This window comes from Phacochoerus africanus, chromosome 9, assembly GCF_016906955.1.
Source record: "Phacochoerus africanus isolate WHEZ1 chromosome 9, ROS_Pafr_v1, whole genome shotgun sequence".
In the NCBI taxonomy this organism is placed as follows: Eukaryota; Metazoa; Chordata; class Mammalia; order Artiodactyla; family Suidae; genus Phacochoerus; species Phacochoerus africanus.
In genome coordinates, this window is record NC_062552.1 from 24,698,416 (window position 1) to 24,717,410 (window position 18,995).

At 53.1% G+C, this 18,995-nt stretch overlaps 2 protein-coding genes across 4 annotated transcripts; one reads left to right on the top strand and one right to left on the bottom strand.

The window, feature by feature from the left end:
• Positions 1–30: 30 nt before the first annotated feature.
• On the top strand, positions 31–7,362 carry LOC125135291 (casein kinase II subunit beta). 3 transcript variants are annotated; one of them, XM_047795275.1, is made up of 7 exons: positions 31–177; positions 763–845; positions 2,069–2,171; positions 2,973–3,088; positions 3,537–3,612; positions 3,761–3,950; positions 4,594–4,826. In XM_047795275.1, the coding sequence occupies exons 2-7, from the start codon at positions 774–776 to the stop codon at positions 4,682–4,684; spliced, it is 648 nt and encodes a 215-aa protein (XP_047651231.1). In that variant the 5' UTR covers positions 31–177; positions 763–773; the 3' UTR covers positions 4,685–4,826. The 3 variants fall into 3 exon arrangements, with proteins under 3 accessions (XP_047651231.1, XP_047651233.1, XP_047651232.1); XM_047795277.1 differs by lacking the exons at positions 31–177; positions 763–845; positions 2,069–2,171; ... (1 more) ...; positions 3,537–3,612; positions 3,761–3,950 and adding exons at positions 5,915–6,043; positions 6,321–7,362 and having other exon boundaries at positions 4,779–5,807; XM_047795276.1 differs by lacking the exons at positions 31–177; positions 763–845; positions 2,069–2,171; ... (1 more) ...; positions 3,537–3,612; positions 3,761–3,950 and adding exons at positions 5,915–6,043; positions 6,321–7,362 and having other exon boundaries at positions 4,779–5,771.
• Positions 7,363–10,132: 2,770 nt separating this feature from the next.
• LY6G5C (lymphocyte antigen 6 family member G5C) lies at positions 10,133–14,625 on the bottom strand. The gene is made up of 3 exons (XM_047795278.1): positions 14,519–14,625; positions 12,615–12,782; positions 10,133–10,628 (listed from the first exon to the last, which is right to left on the bottom strand). Exons 1-3 carry the CDS (start codon positions 14,613–14,615, stop codon positions 10,465–10,467), a joined length of 429 nt encoding a protein of 142 aa, XP_047651234.1. The 5' UTR covers positions 14,616–14,625; the 3' UTR covers positions 10,133–10,464.
• Between the last annotated feature and the right edge of the window lie 4,370 nt (positions 14,626–18,995).

The window sequence follows — 18,995 nt, forward strand, 5'->3', positions numbered from 1 at the left end:
ATTTTAAGCGCTTGCGCGTTGCCCTCTTCCCCACCCTCCCCAGTTTCCACTCCCCCCGCCCCACTTCGCCTGCCGCGGTTGGATCCGCGGCCTGCGTTGTAGCCGTCGCCGCGGTTCCTTGGAAGCAGAAACTCCCCTCCCCTCCCCGCCCCCCCGGTCCCAGTCCCCGTCCAGCCGGTGAGTCTGAGGTCGTTGCCGCGCCGCGTCCCCTGTTCCTGGGCGCGGCACATGGGGTCTCCGTGCCTTGATGTGGGGGTGGGGAAGGAAGTGACCAGGTCCGGGACCGAAGGAAGGAGGGGGTGGTCTGAAGGATGGAGGCGGGATAAGGAGACTCCCGTGAAAGGGACCTAACTGCCACCCCAGACTTTGAGAAAAAGAGGAGCTTAGCTCTTGCCTAGAAAGAAACTTCGGAACCCTTGGGAATGGGGCCGGGGACAAACGGAGACCTGCGGGGGTAGGGAATCTGAGCCGCAGGCCCTGCTGGAGTTGACATAGAGGAGAGAGGGGCCTGGCCTTGGGGAGCGTTAGGGATGTGGATAGGACTAATGGGTCAAGACCTGCCGGTTACACACAAGTGTTGGGACTCCAGAGAATTTCCTGTCTCTGAAAAAAGGGGTTGAGGTGTGAATAGGAGGAGCTGGAGAGAACTGCTCCAGTCTAGGATCCTTTAAGAAAGGGTGGCCCTAAATTCTTCTGTGCTTGGAGGGCAAAGTGTGGGAGAGGCAGGGAGGAGAGCTTAGGCTGACACTCTTCCTTTTCTAGCTGAAGTGAAGATGAGCAGCTCAGAGGAGGTGTCCTGGATTTCCTGGTTCTGTGGGCTCCGTGGCAATGAATTCTTCTGTGAAGTGAGTTCTTAACCTCCTTGTCCCTTTTCACATGTAATCTGGCCAGGCATTCTCTCGCATAGTATATATTCAGTTTCTAGATACTTGTTTTACAGTCTTCGGTAAAAACCTTTTCACGTTAAGAAAGAGTCTCCTTAGTAATTCTCTCACTAACTCATCCTGAAGGGGCAAGACTGGGCCTCAGGTCGACCCCGCCACCCTCCAGCAATGTAATGTTGGAGTCATCAACCGTGTTTTTATTACCACAGTGCTACTGGTAGCACCTGTTTCTGGTAGCTATTAGGAGAATTAAGATAACTCACGTTAAAATGTTTTGTAACGTGCAGAGCTGTGTGTTAACATAAGGGATTGTGAGCGCCTTCAGAACCCAAGCTGTTCAGCCTCCACCTTCCTCAGCAAGCCAGCTGCCCCTAAGGAGAGGCCAAAACTGACTCTTAGAGATGGGAAGCAGGAATGGGGACAGGATTTTTTTTTTTTTTTTTTTGGAGGCGGGGGTTGAATCAAAGCTGCAGCTGCCGGCCTATGCCCCAGCCACAGCAACCTGGGGATCCAAGGATACTAGTCAGGTTCATTACCGCTCAGCCACGACAGGAACTCTTTTTGCAGGGGGAGGGCTGGAGGCGTCCCACAGCATACAGGAGTTCCTGGGCCAAAGAGATTGAACCAGTGCCACGACTATAACAGTGCCAGATCCTTAACCAGGCAATTCTAGGACAAGGATCTTTTTTTTTTTTTTTTGTCTTTTCTAGGGCCACACCAGCGGCATATGGAGGTTCCCAGGCTAGGGGTCCAAACAGAGCCATAGCCACAGACCTGCACCACAGCCACAGCAACGGGAGATCCGAGCGGCGTCTGTGACCTACACCACAACTCACGGCAACACCGGATCCTTAACCCACTGAGTGAGGCCAGGGATTGAACCCGCAACCTCGTGGTTCTTAGTTGGATTTGCTAACCACTGAGCCACGATGGGAACTCCCTAGGCAGGGATCTTGAAATAAATGTCTTTCTAAGGAGAGGACTGCTATACTTGCTTATCCTTAGAAAAGAAAAGCCAAGCTGTTAGGAGCAGGCAGTATATGTGAACTGAGAAAAGTTACTCATGTATTTCTGCAGAGTTGGGGGCAGAAGCAGTTGTGTCGAGGCTAAAGCACCAGTTAGAGCAACTTGCCTAGGTCAAAGCTGGGGATTCTGCTTTACTCTTGACTTCCACGTCCTGACAGGTGGATGAAGACTATATCCAGGACAAATTCAATCTCACTGGACTCAACGAGCAGGTGCCTCACTATCGACAAGCCCTAGACATGATCTTGGACCTGGAACCTGGTGAGATACTCTCAGAGTTGTTTTGTGTATGTGTGGGTTTTTTGGTTTTTGTTTGTTTGCTTTTTAGGGCTGCACCTATGGCACATGGAGTTTCCCAGGTCTAGGGGTTGAGAATTGGAGCTGTAGCTGCTGGCCTACACCACAGCCATGTCGGATCCGAGCGTGTCTGCAACCTATATCACAGCTCACGGCAGTGCCAGGTCCTTAACCCATTGAGTGAGGCCAGGGATTGAACCTGAGTCCTCATGGATGCTAGTCAGATTCGTTTCCACTGAGCCACAACGGGAAATCTGGTCTTTTTCTTTTCAACTGCTATTTGAATTTCTTTTTGGTTTTCTGGCCCTGTTAAGCCAGAGTCAGATTCAGCTTCATCTTGGTAACCTACCTAACTCTTGCCAGGGGTGTCTTGTCCCCATATTCTGATCCTATAACTCAGCATTATTCCATAATGCCAGTTTCCCCACACGTCTTATTTTCTGCCTCTCCCTTGCCTTGCCTCTTCCAAGCTCGGGTTCTGTCTTCTCTGTTGACATCTTTGCATTTATGTGTTTAGGAAGGAGCTGTGAGGGAGAGAAGGGAGCAGAGGCTGAGAGGGGTGGAGAGAAGGCAGAGCTGCCTTGGGTTGGTGGGAGGATCAGAGGCCCAGGTTTCTGGGTCAGATGCCCAGGCGGTGGCTGGGGTGAGGCTCACCATTGGGTGCTGGACTAACTGAGTAGCCAGCAGCCCCTGGGTGTGGGGTGGGCAGGGCACCTAAAAAAGCTGTAAGACAAGTGGTTGCATTTGGCTGGGACCATGTTTCAGATGAGGAGCTGGAAGACAACCCCAACCAGAGTGACCTGATTGAGCAGGCAGCCGAAATGCTCTATGGATTGATCCACGCCCGCTATATCCTCACCAACCGTGGCATCGCCCAGATGGTGAGGCCTCTCGACTCCCACTTTACTCCTTCAGAGGCAACAAGGGAAACACAGTTTCCTGCAGCAAGAAGTCACTTGTTCCAACCTTGGCAAGGAATCTAGCTGGAAAGAGGGAAAGAACCCCAGAACCTGGGCCTAGGGATTAAGACCCGATCAAGGGTTGTGCCAAAGGGGTGTTTTCAGGGAGGGAAGGAGATGTGACCTTGAGCAGACAGTTGTAGACTGCCTCTTCATCAGGAAACAAGCAGTGAATGACTGGTGGTCTGCAGCTTGCCCAACGAGGGGAAGGGAAGCAGAGGAATCTGCGGGCCATGTAAGCCGGAGAAGAGCCTCTGGACAGGGCAAGGCAGGAGGAGTTGGGGACAGAGTGACGTGGGTTGGGTCCAAAGGGGGTTGCCTCTTCTCTTCATGCCTCCCCACCAACCCCTTCCCGTTTTACTTGCTTCAGTTGGAAAAGTACCAGCAGGGAGACTTTGGCTACTGTCCCCGTGTGTACTGTGAGAACCAGCCAATGCTTCCCATCGGTGAGTGTTTGGGAAAGGGAGAGGAGGGCTGTGTAAAATGCAGGTCCTCTGGGAAGGAGTTGAGGCTCAGCAAGTTGGGGTCTGGGTCCAGGAGGGAGGTTGGGCAGGCTTGGGGTTAGGCGGCCCGCTGAGTCTGGCTGTCTCCCAGGCCTTTCGGACATCCCAGGCGAGGCCATGGTGAAGCTCTACTGCCCCAAGTGCATGGACGTGTACACGCCCAAGTCATCGAGGCACCACCACACGGATGGCGCCTACTTCGGCACCGGTTTCCCTCACATGCTCTTCATGGTGCACCCCGAGTACCGGCCCAAACGGCCTGCCAACCAGTTTGTGCCCAGGTGGGGAACGGGGACAGAATCACCAAGGGTCAAAGGAAAGCCTCCCCCCCACACCCCCATTAAGAAGAGAGGACAAAGACAGGGCATGGTCCTTTCTTGAGACCTACTTCTCCCAACCCAGGGCTGTTCCCTGATGAGTGATCTTGGGAAAGTTAATTGTCTGTGCCTCAGTTCTCTTATCCATGAAATGGGGGCGGTGGCAGTATTTGCCTAATAGCATATTTTTAAACATGTGAACTGTTTAGAATAACATTTGTCTCTTGAAGCAGCGTTTAAATGAGAGCTGTCCTTGTCACCATCTTGGGTGCTCAACCTTCTGCCAAGAAATCCTCAGAGCCGCAGTTCAAGTGTGGTTTATCTTGCTAGAGTATCACTTTTATTCTGGTGTAAGGAAGAAAGTTGAGTTTTATGTTGAAACAATTACTGAGGTGCAGGCACGTCCACACACGGATGTATCCTAGAATATGAGTTTTAGTGGATATTTTAAATGTATTTCCAAATGGTCTTGAGGGAAGAAGTTTGGGAAGCATTGCCCTTAAGCACTGAGCAGGCCCATGGGGGAGCTGGGGTGGGGAGGTGGGAATTCAGGCAGGACCAGGATGGGGCTCACCCTGCTGCCCCTTTGACCTCTGCCCCAACCCAGGCTCTACGGTTTCAAGATCCATCCAATGGCCTACCAGCTGCAGCTCCAAGCCGCCAGCAACTTCAAGAGCCCGGTCAAGACAATTCGCTGATTCCCCACCCCACCCGTCCCTCAGTCTTTGACACTTTTGTTCTTTCGCTGCCACCCTTTCAGGAACCCTCTATGGTTTTTAGTTTAAATTAAAGGAGTCGTTATTGTGGTGGGAACATGAAATAAAGTGTAAGAAAAGGCCATAGGCTGGTTTGCTGGTGCTTGGGGTTGGGGAAGGGAGGGTAATGGTGTGTAGGACCGTAGGAGCCCTCCTGGCCCAGCCCCTCCTCCTCAAGATGAAAACCAGCACAGATTTGTGCCCAGTGGATTTGGGGGATTTTTGACCGCACCTGCGGCGTGTGGAAGTTCCCGGGCCAGGGATCGAACCCACGCCACAGCAATGCCAGATCCTTAACACACTCTGCCATAAGGGAACATCCTGGGTGGTGTTTTTAGTGGTAGAGCAGAGTTCCTAGGGCTGGGTGTGGGGATGTGTCAAGGTCACAAGGAAAAGACAGAAAAATCAAGTTTCACAGACTAGAAAACTGTTCTTTTGGGACCAGGCGTGGTGGTGTTTATACTCCAGTGGATGTAATCAGCAACACTTCTGAGGTCTTACAGGGAAAGCAGTTCCGAGATAAACAGAACTGTAAGGGGTGGGGAGAGGGACAAGGTCCAGGAGCTGCTTTTTGGTGTCTGTCTGCCCTCTGCTGGGGAAGCTGAGACAGTGCTCATCTCAGAAGGATGTGGTCACTGGTTTCCTGGCCGGCTTCTCCCAGCATAATAGGGGAGGGTAGCAGGTAGTGCCAGAGGCAGCAACTAATCCATGGGCCTTTGAGGGGTGTGCGGGACAAAGGTAGGCTGCTGGATTGGGGCCCAAGTATTGCCCCTGTCTAGGCTACTGCTCCCACATGCAGGAACCAGACCTGGTGGGTGAGAACATGTTGTCCCTCCTGACTAGTTAATAGCTTCCTTCCTCAGACAGGAATATAGCTCTACCTACAGCAGCTCCTGCCCAGACTTTGCCTGTCAAAACCACCTGCAGCTCAGGCTAAGGAGCATGGTCCCAGGAAGGTGGAGTTTCAGGGTGCCCCTCAGGGATCACCCCTCTCCCCCGAATTCCATGGTGAAGGCTCACGTGCTCGTAGGTATGCTGTTTGTGGTGGGCTTTGCAGAGGGAAAGGGTAAGTGGGGCCCAGGGGCGGGGAGGGAGGGGCTGTGGCTCTGAATGGAGGCCAGGGAGCTTGGAGTGGGCCGACATCCCCATCGCTTCTGTCTTCTGCTTCCCCAGCTCCTGTTCCTGAAGTCCGGACCTGCCACCTCTGCCTCTTAGAAGACCCTTTGGTAGGATGCATCTCAGGCTCAGAGAAGTGCACTGTCAGCAGCTCGTCCCCCTGCATGGTGATCACCATCTATTATGGTGAGTCAGGTCCCAGGATGGGGCTGCCTACCAGTCGCTTGGTCTTCTCTCGTAGATGAGGGCTGCTTGGGGCCTGGGCTCTAGGAAGATGGAGGGGCCTGGCAGGGGAGGGGTCCGGGGTTCTGAGGAGCCAGCCAAGCTGACTTTCCTGGCCCTTGCTGAAGGAGTCTGGGATGGGAATTGGATCTGGCTGAGGGATGAGGAGAGTCTGCAAAAGGGTGCCAGCTTTGGGGACTATGGGACACAGCAGGATTATTAGCCGTCCCCTTTCCTCCAGATGTCAGGGTTCGCTTCTTCATCCGAGGCTGTGGACAGTACAATTCTTACCGCTGCCAAGAAAAACGCAGCACCTACATCCCAGAGTACTGGTACCAGGCTGAATGCTGCCAGTACGATTACTGCAACGCCTGGGCCAGCCCGCAGCTCCAGAGCGCCCTGCCTGGGTTCTCTGATGGGTCCCTGGCCCTGCCCCTCTCTGCGTCCCAGATCCAGTGGTTCTACCAAGCCCTGAACCTCTCACTGCCCCTCCCCAGCTTCCATGCTGGGAGGGCACCCAAAGGCCCAGCCCCCCAGGCTGCCCTGCCCCTGAACCTGAGCTTGCCCATTGCTGAGCTGCGTCACATATACTTGTTCCTCAATCGTTCAGGACTTCTGGTTCTTCCCCAGGTTGGGCCCTAACATCTCATCCTTCCCGGATCCCACTCTGGTCCAGCGACTCCCCTAAGACCCCAGCATCCTGCACTGCCCTCTCAGAACTCCCCCACTCTGTTCTGAGTCTTCAGGCCTCCTTTCTTTGTACCTCCGTGGTCTGTATGGTTTTGGTTTAGTTTTCCTCCCCAGAAAGCAGTTGGCACCACACCTAGTGCCCTTTGTCCACCTAGAAAATAATCTCACATGTGAATTCTTCCTAGGCGGACTCTGGAAACATGCAGTGGCTTCCTTACCCCTTCCCCGCCATCTGAGTATTCCATTATCCCCCCTCATCTTCTGATCCCCTCTCAGTCTGGCCACTTTCTTTCCTCCACCTGCCTCCTGTCTCCAAAACCTTGTGCCGGACTGAACTTGCACCAAGGAGGGTGAGAGGTGGACTCTGCAGACTCCCGATGGGGCACTCTGGTGTTCCTACCTGCCTGTCTCCACCTCCTTCGTGCCCACCTGGTCTCCTGCTGCCTCCTCTCATCTCCATCTCTGCCTTCCTCAGCTCCAGTTCATGTCCCTGAGGCCTGACACCCACTTCCATAGGTTCCCAGGGAGAGGAGAGGGGCTGTCCTGTGCTCCACACCCCTCAGTTTCCCTTCACAATAAACGAACTGGGCTAAGTCTGTGTCACAGTGTTTATGGGGTCAGACTCAGGTGTGGGCAAGTGTTGATGGGTTAAAGGAAGTTATTTGGGCGTGGGGTTGAAACAGGGTTGCAGAGCCCTTCCCACTTCACTTAGCCTTTGTGGCTTCCTCGTGGCCTCTTCCAAACAGCCTGCATCCATCCCTCCCTCTGCTCAGCTAGAGGTCAGAGTGAGGATTCTGACTCCTCCCAATGTTTTTTTTTGTTTGTCTTTTTGCCTTTTTCTAGGGCCACTTCCCGAGGCATATAGAGATTCCCAGGCTAGGGGTCCAATCGGAGCTGTAGCCACTGGGCTACACCAGAGCCACAGCTACATGGGATCTGAGCCACGTCTGTGACCTACACCACAGCTCACGGCAACGCCGGATCGTTAACCCACTGAGCAAGGGCAGGGACCGAACCCCGCAACCTCATGGTTCCTAGTCGGATTCGTTAACCACTGCGCCACGACGGGAACTCCACTCCTCCCAATGTTAAAGCTACCCTACAGATCCGAGAAAGGGCGTTCCCGCTGGGGCACAGCAGTAACAAATCTGACTAGTATACATGATGTGGGTTCAATCCCTGGCATCGCTCAGTGGGTTAAGGGTCTGGCATTGCCATGAGCTGTGGTGTAGGTCATAGACAGAGCTTGGATTCTTTGTGGCTGTGGCTGTGGCTGGTAGCTGTAGCTCCAGTTCGACCCCTATGCTTCTGGCACAGCCCTAAAAAGCAAAAAAAAAAAAAAACAAAAACAAAAACCTAGAATGTTAAACCCTGGTAATGTCAGGTTTTCCCATGTAAGAGAGGAGGGAAAACTCAACCACAAGAACTTGAGAGCAAACCAGAGTGCCTGAGTCTGCATCTCAAGAGTCACCTGGGAGTTCCCATCGTGGCGTAGTGGTTAACAAATCCGACTAGGAACCATGAGGTTGCGGGGTTCGGTCCCTGCCCTTGCTCAGTGGGTTAACGATCCGGCATTGCCATGAGCTGTGGTGTAGGTTGCAGACGCAGCTCGGATCCTGCGTTGCTGTGGCTCTGGCGTAGGCTGGCGGCTACAGCTCCGATTGGACCCCTAGCCTGGGAACCTCCATATGCCGTGGGAGCGGCCCAAGAAATAGCAAAAAGACAAAATAAATAAATAAAGAGTCACCTGGAGCTGAGGCATCAGTTCTTTTCAGGGTCCTGGCACCCAGGATGGCCATGGGTGGGGGAGGGGAGTACAGAGCACATGGGTGGGGCTGCAGTGGTCACATCTGCTCCGAGCCAGGCCGGGTATTAAGTACCAGGACTTGCAGAGGAGTACAGCCAGGTGTTTGCCCTTCCAAATCTCGCAGCCCAGTCTGGGACTCTGCAACCTTTTCCTGGACAGTCATGCAGCTTTGTGGCTGGGAGGCCCAGTCCCAGCTCCTCTGCCACTTGGGTAAGATGGTCTCTGCCTCACTTTGGTCATCTGCCACGTAGGGTTATAGTGTCTCAGGATTGAGAGACTGCATGTACACGTGTGCACGCACACAAGTTAGGGCTCAAAAGTAGACACGCCTTATAACAAATGATCCCAGCCTTTTTTTTTTTTTTTTGCTTTTTAGGGCTGTGCCCGGAGCATATGGAGGTTCCCAGGCTAGGGGTCTAATTGGAGCTGCAGCTGCTGGCCTATGCCACAGCCATAACTTGGGATCCGAGCCGCATCAGCAACCTACACCACAAGGCCAGATCCTTAACTCACTGAGCGAGATCAGGGATCAAACCTGCATTCTCATGCATATTAGTTGGATTTGTTTCCACTGCGCCACAATGGGAACTCCCACAGCCTTGTAAATTAACTATACTTAAATAAAACTTTTTTAAAAAGGACATGCCTTAGAGACACACAGATTTTGGCCTGTTTAGTTTTAAAGCTTTTTGGCCATACCGAAGTTTGCACCCCTTAAGGTGGGTTTTTGTAAACTACCTCAAGTCAGCATAAAGGTCTTTATCAGCCCCCAAAACCACCTTCATGCATGCTTCTAGACCTGCCCCCTCCACCCATGGGAGTAGCTGCTGTCCTAAGTCACAGCACCTTAGGTGAATTTTGTCTGTGAGCTTGATAGAAGTGACGTCATGCAGCATATACTCTACACTACATATACATATACTCTACTGTAAACAGATTTTTGCGGCCCCTTCAGTAGGCCTGTGCTCTGGGGAGAGTTAGCAGTGTTTGTTTTTAGGTCAGTAAACAGGTGGAGGTACAAAGAGGTACAAATGGCTGTGTCCCCTGTCTTGCCAGCCCACTTCCTGACCTATGACTTCAGTTAAGACAAAGGCCTGGGTTTATACAGCTCCAGCAAGTCTAACGGAGACACCTTCAGAGGCTGAGGAACCCAAGGCTCAAAACTGATTGACTGTGTTCCTGGAAAAGGGAAGCCCAGGATCTGAGAGGCCAGGGCTCCACTGGGTCTCAGGTCTCTCTGCAGAGCTCCTTCCTTACCCTCTCCTCCCGGACCTGGTTCTTTCACAGCTCCGCTCCCAGCCCCACACCCCATGGACCTCCCTGCTGCTCTCCACCAGCTGGGTCTGACAGCACTTCTGTCTTCACTGCAGGACCACGTCCAGTTCCTCTTCACCTCTTCACACCTAGAGTCCAGTCTAACAACAGCAGGGCAGGAGCAGAGCCTCGCAGAGCTGGGAGCCTTTTACCTGCCCCCATGATGGGGCAGTCAGGCAGTACCACCTCCCCCAGCCTCCGTCCCCCAGAGGGGAGAGAGAGAGAGAGAGACCAAGTAGTGTGTACATCCGTTTATTTTGGAGGAACATCCAGGGACGTGGGGCGAGAGAGGCCTGCAGTGGGAAAAGGAGACGCAAAGCAGGGCGAAGGGGCAGCCTTGAGGCAGGAGCAGACAGGAGGAAAGATGGAGCAAAACTCCAGAGATCTCTGGGGAAGGGGCAGAGGGGGGATGGGGTGTTGAGGGGCGTCCACCAAGCATCAGATAGGCTCGGGCCCAAAAGTGCCACTGAGGTGCCCACAGGGCCACTGGGCGTTGTTTTGGCTGCTCCCAGGTGGAAATCAGGAGGATGGCTGGAATTGGCAGGATTTTACTCCGGAGGTCTCTGCAGATGTTCTAAGGCATATATGACACTCTGTTCTTAGGGTTGTTGCAGAAATCCCGGAAGCAGCATTTCGAGAACACCCAGAAGCCCAGCACCGGTGAAGTGTGGGTATAGGAGCAATCGCTCATCTGCTCCCTCGTGCGGCAGTCACTCACCATGACGTTGGAACCACTGTCTGGGGAGGAACGGCAGCCATCAGGGACACAGAGGTCCCAGGCAAAGGCCTGAACCCTCCCATTCTCTCACGCCACATGGACTCACCATCCCTGGCCCCACAGCCTTCCCTGGACCCCCAGAATGCAGAGTCCTGGAACTGGGCCGGGACCAGGAGTCACCAGCCATGAATGAACTCTTCAGAAGTTGCCCCTGGAAGGTTGGTGGGAAAGAGCCATATGGAAATACAGAAACAATTGGAACAGTTGGGGTGAGTTGGGACTTGTGGAGCAGAGTGAGGCAAAACAGCACCGGGGGTGGGACCATTTGAGAAAAAGTTGGGCGATGTATTTATTGGAGGTCGGATTGCAGACAGGAGGTGTCTTGTTTATTTTATGGATCAAACATGAGAGAAGATGCTATCTCTGCTGCTATTACACATGTTAGATGGGGCAATCTTTGTGCCCATATACGGGGATGTTCCCTGCTGCCCTGCTTAAGAGACTGAAAACTTGGAAGCAACCTAAAGGTCCGGCAGTAGGAGGATGAGTAAATCACTCCGACGTGTCCCTGCTGGGGAGGACTACCCAGTGGGTCAGCAGGATGAGGACACTGGTTAGAAACTGCTACAGAGGCACCAAGTTCCCGCAACTGCAGTTTTAAAAAGAACAGGGTTTGCAATAGTATGCTCCTGTTTGTGGAGAGGAAAAAACGGCAAAATGGAGTAAACAGCCTATTTGTAGAGGGTGGGATGTGATCACAGAAAGGTCAATAAAGGCAATTTTAAAAGTAGTTTTATGTGGAGTTCCCGTCGTGGCGCAGTGGTTAACGAATCCGACTAGGAACCATGAGGTTGCGGGGTTCGGTCCCTGCCCTTGCTCAGTGGGTTAACGATCCGGCATTGCCATGAGCTGTGGTGTAGGTTGCAGACTCGGCTCGGATCCCGCGTTGCTGTGGCTCTGGCGTAGGCTGGCGGCTACAGCTCCGATTGGACCCCTAGCCTGGGAACCTCCATATGCCTCGGGAGTGGCCCAAAGAAATAGCAAAAAGACCAAAAAAAAAAAAGTAGTTTTATGTTGTTCATGCCTGAGGGCTGGGTGGATTGGGCCAGGAGTGGAAAGGAGTCTTTTCTTTGATAGCCTTGAATACTCTCTGATCTGGAACCACTCTAAGCACCAGCTGTTTAGAAAGTATAATGAAATGAAGGCAGCTTCATTCAGCAGTTGTTAAGAGCACCATCTCTGGAGCCACCAGGGATTGTGGCTCAGCCTCTATGAGATTTGTGCAGGGTACTGGTCTCTGCACCTCCATTTCCTCATATGTAAAATGGGGATAATCATGCCTACCTGGGAGGGTTGTAAATGCTTAGAACAGTGCCAGGCACTGAGTCTGTGCGTTATCTATTTATTCACTTGAAAAAGGTGAGGGATGATATGGGAGAGCAGGTATGAGGAACAAGGGAATGTGGTCAATTTCTGACAAGTTGAAAATGAGTGGAGATGCCCAAAGGGCAATTTGACCCGACCGTTTGGCATCACATTCAGATTTAGGAGGATGCGGTATGAGGCGGCAGGGTCAAGCCGAAGAAGCAGACCAAATCCGCCGGGAGAATAAAGAGGAAGACAGCTAAGGACCAAACTTTGGTGAACATGAAACTGTTCAGGGTCAAGGACAATAAGGCAAAACTCAGTGAAGGAGACTGGGAAGAAGCAGTGGACGAGGTAGAAAGGTGATGCTGGCAGGCGGGGAGAAGGCAGCCCAAGGAAAGGCCAGTGGATCAGGCGATCTCCAGGGTCCCCTGCAAGGCTGGGTCCTACGAGGAGGGTGAGCCAAGGAGGGGTGGGGGTGCAAGTGGAGATGGGGCATGGCTCCAAAGGAGAGGAAGAGATAGTGATGGAACAGTGTCTTAGAGCTGTGGGAACCAGGCTTGGAGCTCAGCTTAGAAGGCTGGCGGAGGCTCAGCTCAGGAATGGACTGGGCCCAGGATGGAAGGGAGACAGCAGCTTACTGTTCTTTATGATCAGAGTCATGCAGCTGCTGCCCTTTGGGGTGAGGCAGATGTCAGATCCCAGAAGGCACCCCAACTCTTTGGTCTCCAGGAGGCATCGATAGCAGCTTAAGTATTTGGTTAACTGAATCGGATGAGGGGGTTCTGGATCATTATGATCAAACTCACCTAGAACACAGAGAAGCGCTGACCCTAAACCCACCTAATTTCCCGGCTGTCCGACCCCACCGTTCTCTCCTACCTCCCCATCTCAGAAAACCATAAAATCACCAATTCTTTACAACCATCTGGCTTAGGAGTTCCCACTGTGGCTCAGAGTAACAAACCTAACTAGTATCCGTGCAGACGTGGGTTCCATCCCTGGCCTCACTCAGTGGGTTAAGGATCTGGTGTTGCTGTGAGCTGCAGTGTAGATTGCAGACATGGTTTGGATCCAGCATGGCTGTGGCTGTGGTGTAGGCCAGCAGCTGTAGCTCCTATTTGACCCTAGCCTGGGAACCTCCATATGCCGCACCTGCGGCCCTGAAAAGAACAACAACAAAAAAATATGGCTTAACCTTTCATCAAAAGCTTTAGTTCTTATTTAAACAAATCTCCGTTCTCTGCTCTTACACCTCCTGAAATGAGAAATTAATTAATTAATTAATTAAACATTTATTTGAGGGACTAATGTGTCTACCAGCACTCTGTAAGTCTCTAAGTTCAAAGTTTAGGCCAAGGCAGCCTATTCCAAGTTTTGGCACCCTTGTTAGAACAGTTCTTCCTCTGTGACTTGGTTTCATGGTCCTCCACCCCAGAGTCTTTTGAATATGCTTTCTTTTCTTTTTTCTTTCATTTTTGGCTGCATCCGTGGTATATGGAAGTTCCCAGGCTAGGGATTGACTCTGAACCACAGTTGCAGCAATGCTGGATCATTAACATACTGTACCACAGTGGGAACTCCTGGAATATGCTTTCTTCATCTGTAATTAGCAGAAGTGAAAACATAAGAGTGCATCAGCACAAGACATGTAGACAGAGACTTCAAGTAGCCCAAAGCCATATTCTTTGAGGGGGTCCCACTGAACAGATTCTTTTTTTTTTTTTTTTTTGTCTTTTTGCCTTTTCTAGGGCCGCACCAGTGGCATATGGAGGTTCCCAGGCTAGGGGTCTAATTGGAGCTGTGGCTGCTGGCCTACACCACAGCCACAGCCACAGCCATAGCCACAGAAACACTGGATCTGAGCCGCAACCTACACCACAGCTCACGGCAGCGCTGGATCCTTAACCCACTGAGCAGAGCCAGGGATCGAACCCGCAACCTCATGGTTCCTAGTTGGATTCGTTGACCACTGAGCCACGACGGGAACTCTTGAACAGATTCATTTTTAATTTTGTTCACCTAAGCCCTTCACAACCACATGCCTATTCATCTCCCTCCTCCTCCGGTCCCAGGCCCAGACCACTCATTAACGTGTCCCCAGCAGAACCCTTGGTGTGAGGCTGATGATGAGCCAACACTTTGAATCTTGTTTCTGTGTAGATGGTGATTTGCAGCCAAGCGAGTTATCAGGCTGGATTCAGCCTTGTTCTACGCTGGATCCTGGGGCTGTCATCTGGCGTGTTCCCCCAACCCTCCCTCTTCTGTATTGCCCTCGGATTCAAAGAGGTTCTCTTTAATATCTCCACTCAGGTGACTGCTATTAAGTGAGAAAACCCTCCAGTAATCACCTGAAATCTCTCTCAGAGTGAACATCAGCCCGTTATCAGTCCCCAGTCATTATCCCACCAAGCCCACCCACCCCATCTTTCCTCCTGTCTGGTTTACCTGAATGCCCTTGGCACATGTACCCAGACATCTGGTGTCTGTGGGTTTCTCTATCCAGCAGGCTAGGAGATCCTTCTGACCCCTTAGAGACACTTACCAAACACCAGGCTCATCATGACCTGCATTATTAAGAGGGCCAGGGCTTGGTGGAAGCCCATATTCCAGCTACTTGCAGGGCCTGCCATAAAATGCATGACTGCCCACCAGCCTCCAATTTGGCCTTATATTGATGGAAGAGAAGTTGACCAAGAGGAAAGGGAGAGGCAACATCCTTTTGGGGCGGAATTCAGAGCTAGAACAGCCGGAGGGACAGAGTGTCCTCACCCACAGCCATTCTGGGGCCTAACATCCTGGCATGGGGACAAGGACCCAACAAAAGAATGAGAAAAGAAACGTATTTCAGGAGTTCCCATCGTGGCGCAGTGGTTAATGAATCCGACTAGGAACCATGAGGTTGCGGGTTTGGTCCCTGCCCTTGCTCAGTGGGTTAACGATCCGGCGTTGCCATGAGCTGGGGTGTAGGTTGCAGACGCGGCTCGGATCCCGCGTTGCTGTGGCTCTGGTGTAGGCCGGTGGCTACAGCTCCGATTGGACCCCTAGCCTGGGAACCTCCATATGCCGCGGGAGCGGCCCAAGAAATAGCAAAAAGACAAAGAAAGAAAGAAGGAAGGAAGGAAGGAAGGAAGGAAGGAAGGAAGGAAGAAAGAAAGAAAGAAGAAAGAAAGAAAGGAAAGAAAGAAAGGAAAGAAAGAAAGAAAGAAACGCATTTCATATGAATTTAACCAGACATGCATTGAATCACTGCATCAGATGTTGGGGATACAATATTGCACAAAGCCCCTATCGTCACGGAGCACACAGTTTAGTGCAGAAGACAAGTCAACAGACAGTGACGGGAGATGGGGGAGGAGGAAGCACCTGAGCTGTGGCTACTACAAACCAAAAGGATTTCAGCAGAGGAATAACAGGTTCAGGTTTCTGTTTGTAGATTTCTGAGGCCGGGAAACCAGTTAGGAAGCTATTCCCAAGTCCAGTCACAAGATGGCAGCCTGGTCTAACAGAAGAGAGGGAAGTTGAGCGGTGCAGGAATCTGAGCTACATTTCCCAGGAAGACGGGACAGATTCAGACTGCTTGTGAGGTAAGGGAAGGGAGATAGGCTTTGCGAAAGGGAGTGATTGTGATACCGTTTTCCAAGATGGGAAAGATGTGTCAGAAATCCAAAAGCGAGGACACCTGAGTCTCCAGGGACCGTATTAGCCCACTATGCCCTGTGGGTTCTGGGAAGCCAGAGCCTTTCCCTACGCCCCCGCTTTTCCGGGCCCGCCTCAGCTCAGCTGCAGGTCGTTGGGTCCGATCTCCGGCGCCCACAGGCTCCGGCGCTGTGCGCTCGCTCTCCACGCCTGGCTGCACTTCAGAGTTTTTGGGAGGACGCGAGGGCGGCCGCCCGCCCAAGCTCAGCTCTTGGCCAGGCACTTGGGAAGAAACCCGGGCCTCCGGCCCCCGCTGCCACCCAGAGCACTGCACGGCTTCCCCGGAAGGTGGCACTATGGCGCCAACGTCCCTCCCAGTCCAGGATTCCGGAGACCACACAGCAACCAATGAGCTGCCGCGGACGGGCTCCAGGCGCCCCATCCGCTTCTTCCGTCGGGGGCCTGCTGGCCCGACTCGCCTGCCCCGCGGGCGTCTCACCAGGTCAGTCTCCCTCTCGGTGAGTGAGACCCACCCAGATTTTTACTTTAAGGGTCAGTAGGTCAGGGGAGGTCCCTGGCTCCCAGGAACGCGCCCCCCACCTGCCCCAGTTTCCGGTCTGGAGGTTTGGGGCGGAGCCTGGCGAGGTTTTCCTGCTAAAGTGCCAGACTCTCCGAGAATCTTTTTTCTGGTCTCGGGGTGCTGCGGAGGAAGATGGCAAGAAACGGACGGAGACACATGCCTAGTAAGACAGACGTGAACTAAGAAATACGGGAGGAAAACGTACGCCACTGCGCACACCCCGAGAGCCTTGGGATGATAAAATAAGAGAATTATTGGAGAGAAAAGTCAGGGTAATGGAGAACTGGGGAGGAGCACCCGGCACCTACATAAATGTTTGCTGAGTGGGTGACAGAGTGATAGAAGAAAAGAAAAACAGCGGAGGCTGCTCTTGAGGCAAAGAGGGCAAAGAAAATGCGGAACGGAATTTCACAGCGCCTCTCTCTCTCTCTCTCTCTCATGTAACCGCCACGAAAAGGCTAAGGGCGTTATGGGTGGCTGAGGCTGGGCCTCCCCGTAGGGATCTCTCTGAGAAGTCTGGGAGGATTTGCAGTAGAGTTACAGCGACCGTGGGCCCAGACGGTAGCAGGAGAAAAGAGGCGAGTGATTATTTTGGGGCTGCCCTACTTTAGAGGGGGCGTGGCCTTCGGGTCCTTAGTCCCGCCGCCCTTGTTCGTTTCGTTCCTCCCCTGTCCACGCCGCTGGGCGCGGCAGGTGCTCGGGGAGAGGTTCCAGAGTTTGTTGCCGGGGTAACGCGCCTGGCGGAGGCTTTCTGGGTGTGCCGGGGGAGCGGGGGGGGGGGGGGCATTGCAATAGTCGCCTTGGTGACAACAGCGGCTGAGTAAATCCTAGCCGAGGATTCGTATCCCCAGGGACAAGGGATGCCTGGGGGTTAAGGAGCCAAAAGACGAAACAAAGGAGGTCGGGCCTGAGGACCCAGCGCCACAATTCGGTGAAAGGATCTCGGGCCAACAAGGGGCGGGAACTAATAGGTCGTGGCGAAAATCTGGAGAGGAGCTAGAGAGAGGATCTTTAATTCGAATATAAATGAATGAAACCATGAATGACTGAGTTCCCGAGGGAGCTGGGAAAGCTTGGTGGTTGATGGATGGATAGTTAGGGACCTGGCTATCTCGGACACCTGGACCCCCTCACTTTCTGGAGCCCTCCGCCCTGCGGGCCCCCCTTTACTTGTGACAGCTTGTGCAGGAAACACATGCCCCTCCCAGGAAGCGGAGCCAACCCTCAACCTAAACACATGGCTCAGAGCCTAGTCCAGAACCTCACCCTGGGAGCAGGGCAGAGTGGAGCCTGGGCTAAAGAGGGTAAGATAAGGGATGGTTTCCTGTCCGATTGCTAGCTCTCCTTTTCCCCAGCCTCTGGCCCCTCTCCCATTTGGCTCAGCAACTCTGGGATGCCTGGGTGTTCCGGCCTCACCTGGCCCCCAGTACAGCAAGATCCAGAGCCCCAGCAGATGCGGGGTCTGCACCTCAGCTGGTCTTCCCCTGAGACCCCTAGAACCCTGCTAAATAAGGTAGGAGTGGGCAGCGACCCATACTGGGCTGAGGGGTGCTGAAAACAAACACAGCTGCTGTGAGCCTTTTCAGGTGGGGAGTAATTTGAGGGTGTAGACTGAGGCCCCTTGGGTGGGTGGTACAGAATTCAAATGCTGAGCCTCACCTCTCCCCACCCACTTCAAGTCTCCAAGGGCCCTTCCCGGCATCCATTGTTCTGTGTAGTAAGTGCAGGAAGAGGAGGGAGGGGGAAGTGGGGGGAGGGGAGTCCCTAAGGGCCACGGCCAGGAAGAGGGAGTCCTTTGTCTCCAGGGTGTGAGAGGTGGGGCTGGGCGCCCCCTCTTTGCATTTAAGGAGCTTCCCTTGGCTGAACAAAGACTTGGTTTCTAGGGGGCTAACTGTCCTGATGGCTCAGGAAGGCAAAATTCAGAATGAGGCAGCTGGTCCCCCAGCTCCATGCTCCACGCTTCCCACCCTGTTTGCTCCCTGGGACAGGACAGAGGAGAAGGGCACTAGTATCAGCTCTCCAGTATTTACTGAAGGTGGAACATTCTGGAGCTGTGGCCACCTCCTCTTTTCCAACCGTAAATAGCAGGCGTCTTGTCACCTGACAAGTCTCGGGTCCCTCCTTCCAGGGGAGACTCTGTATGTTTCCCCTTAAGGAGCTGCAGAGCTGGGGCCAGACAGACTCTTCCCCAGGGATAGCAGGGGAGCCCTGTGCATTGAGGTGGGAGGAGACATTGAAACCAGCCCAAGACTATCTAGGACATCAGAATATCACTGCCCACCTTAGGTGTCTTGTTCCAAACGGTGGGCCCAGGGTGGTAAACCTAAGGGTGTGGCATCTGGAAGAAAGGTTTCCAAGGGAAGAAGGCAGCCGGGCCACAAACCATGGGGTGGGAGAGACTCCTGTTCCGTGAGATCCAAGGATCAGAAATAGAATGGAAGTTACAGGGAACCAGCTTCCTCAAGTTCAAACTAAGAACATTCGAACAGCTGTCCAAAAAGGCAAAGTGTGGCCCTGGGAGGACATGAGGCCTTGGCACCTGGGCATCGGTCCCTGGCAGGCCTTGTGTTGGTTGAGTTGCAGAGGGTGTGTGGAGAGAGACTTGATGACAAGGCGAGCAGGGTGTGCAGGGCTTGCTGCATAGGAGACGGGGAGCGGGCCATTCCTCAGTCCCCACGGGAAGAGCAAGAGCTGAGCAAGGAAAATGGGAGGTAGTGATGGTGAAACCATGCAGGCTGGCCGGGGAAATCAGGAAATCGATAGAATTGCTGAGCAGGTGAAAACCAGGTGCTAGAAAGTATTT

Bases quoted from the DNA above. Each gene is read 5' to 3' on its own strand.
- LY6G5C (XM_047795278.1), bottom strand. From the start codon at position 14,615: ATGCATTTTATGGCAGGCCCTGCAAGTAGCTGGAATATGGGCTTCCAC. The intron at 12,783-14,518 runs GTAAGTGTCTCT...TCTGTGTTCTAG, and splicing joins CATGATGAGCCTGGTGTTTG to GTGAGTTTGATCATAATGAT. The intron at 10,629-12,614 runs GTAAGCTGCTGT...GTTCCTCCCCAG, and splicing joins GACTCTGATCATAAAGAACA to ACAGTGGTTCCAACGTCATG.
- LOC125135291 (XM_047795277.1), top strand. From the start codon at position 5,684: ATGGTCCCAGGAAGGTGGAGTTTCAGGGTGCCCCTCAGGGATCACCCC. The intron at 5,808-5,914 runs GTAAGTGGGGCC...CTGCTTCCCCAG, and splicing joins GGGCTTTGCAGAGGGAAAGG to CTCCTGTTCCTGAAGTCCGG. The intron at 6,044-6,320 runs GTGAGTCAGGTC...CCTTTCCTCCAG, and splicing joins GGTGATCACCATCTATTATG to ATGTCAGGGTTCGCTTCTTC.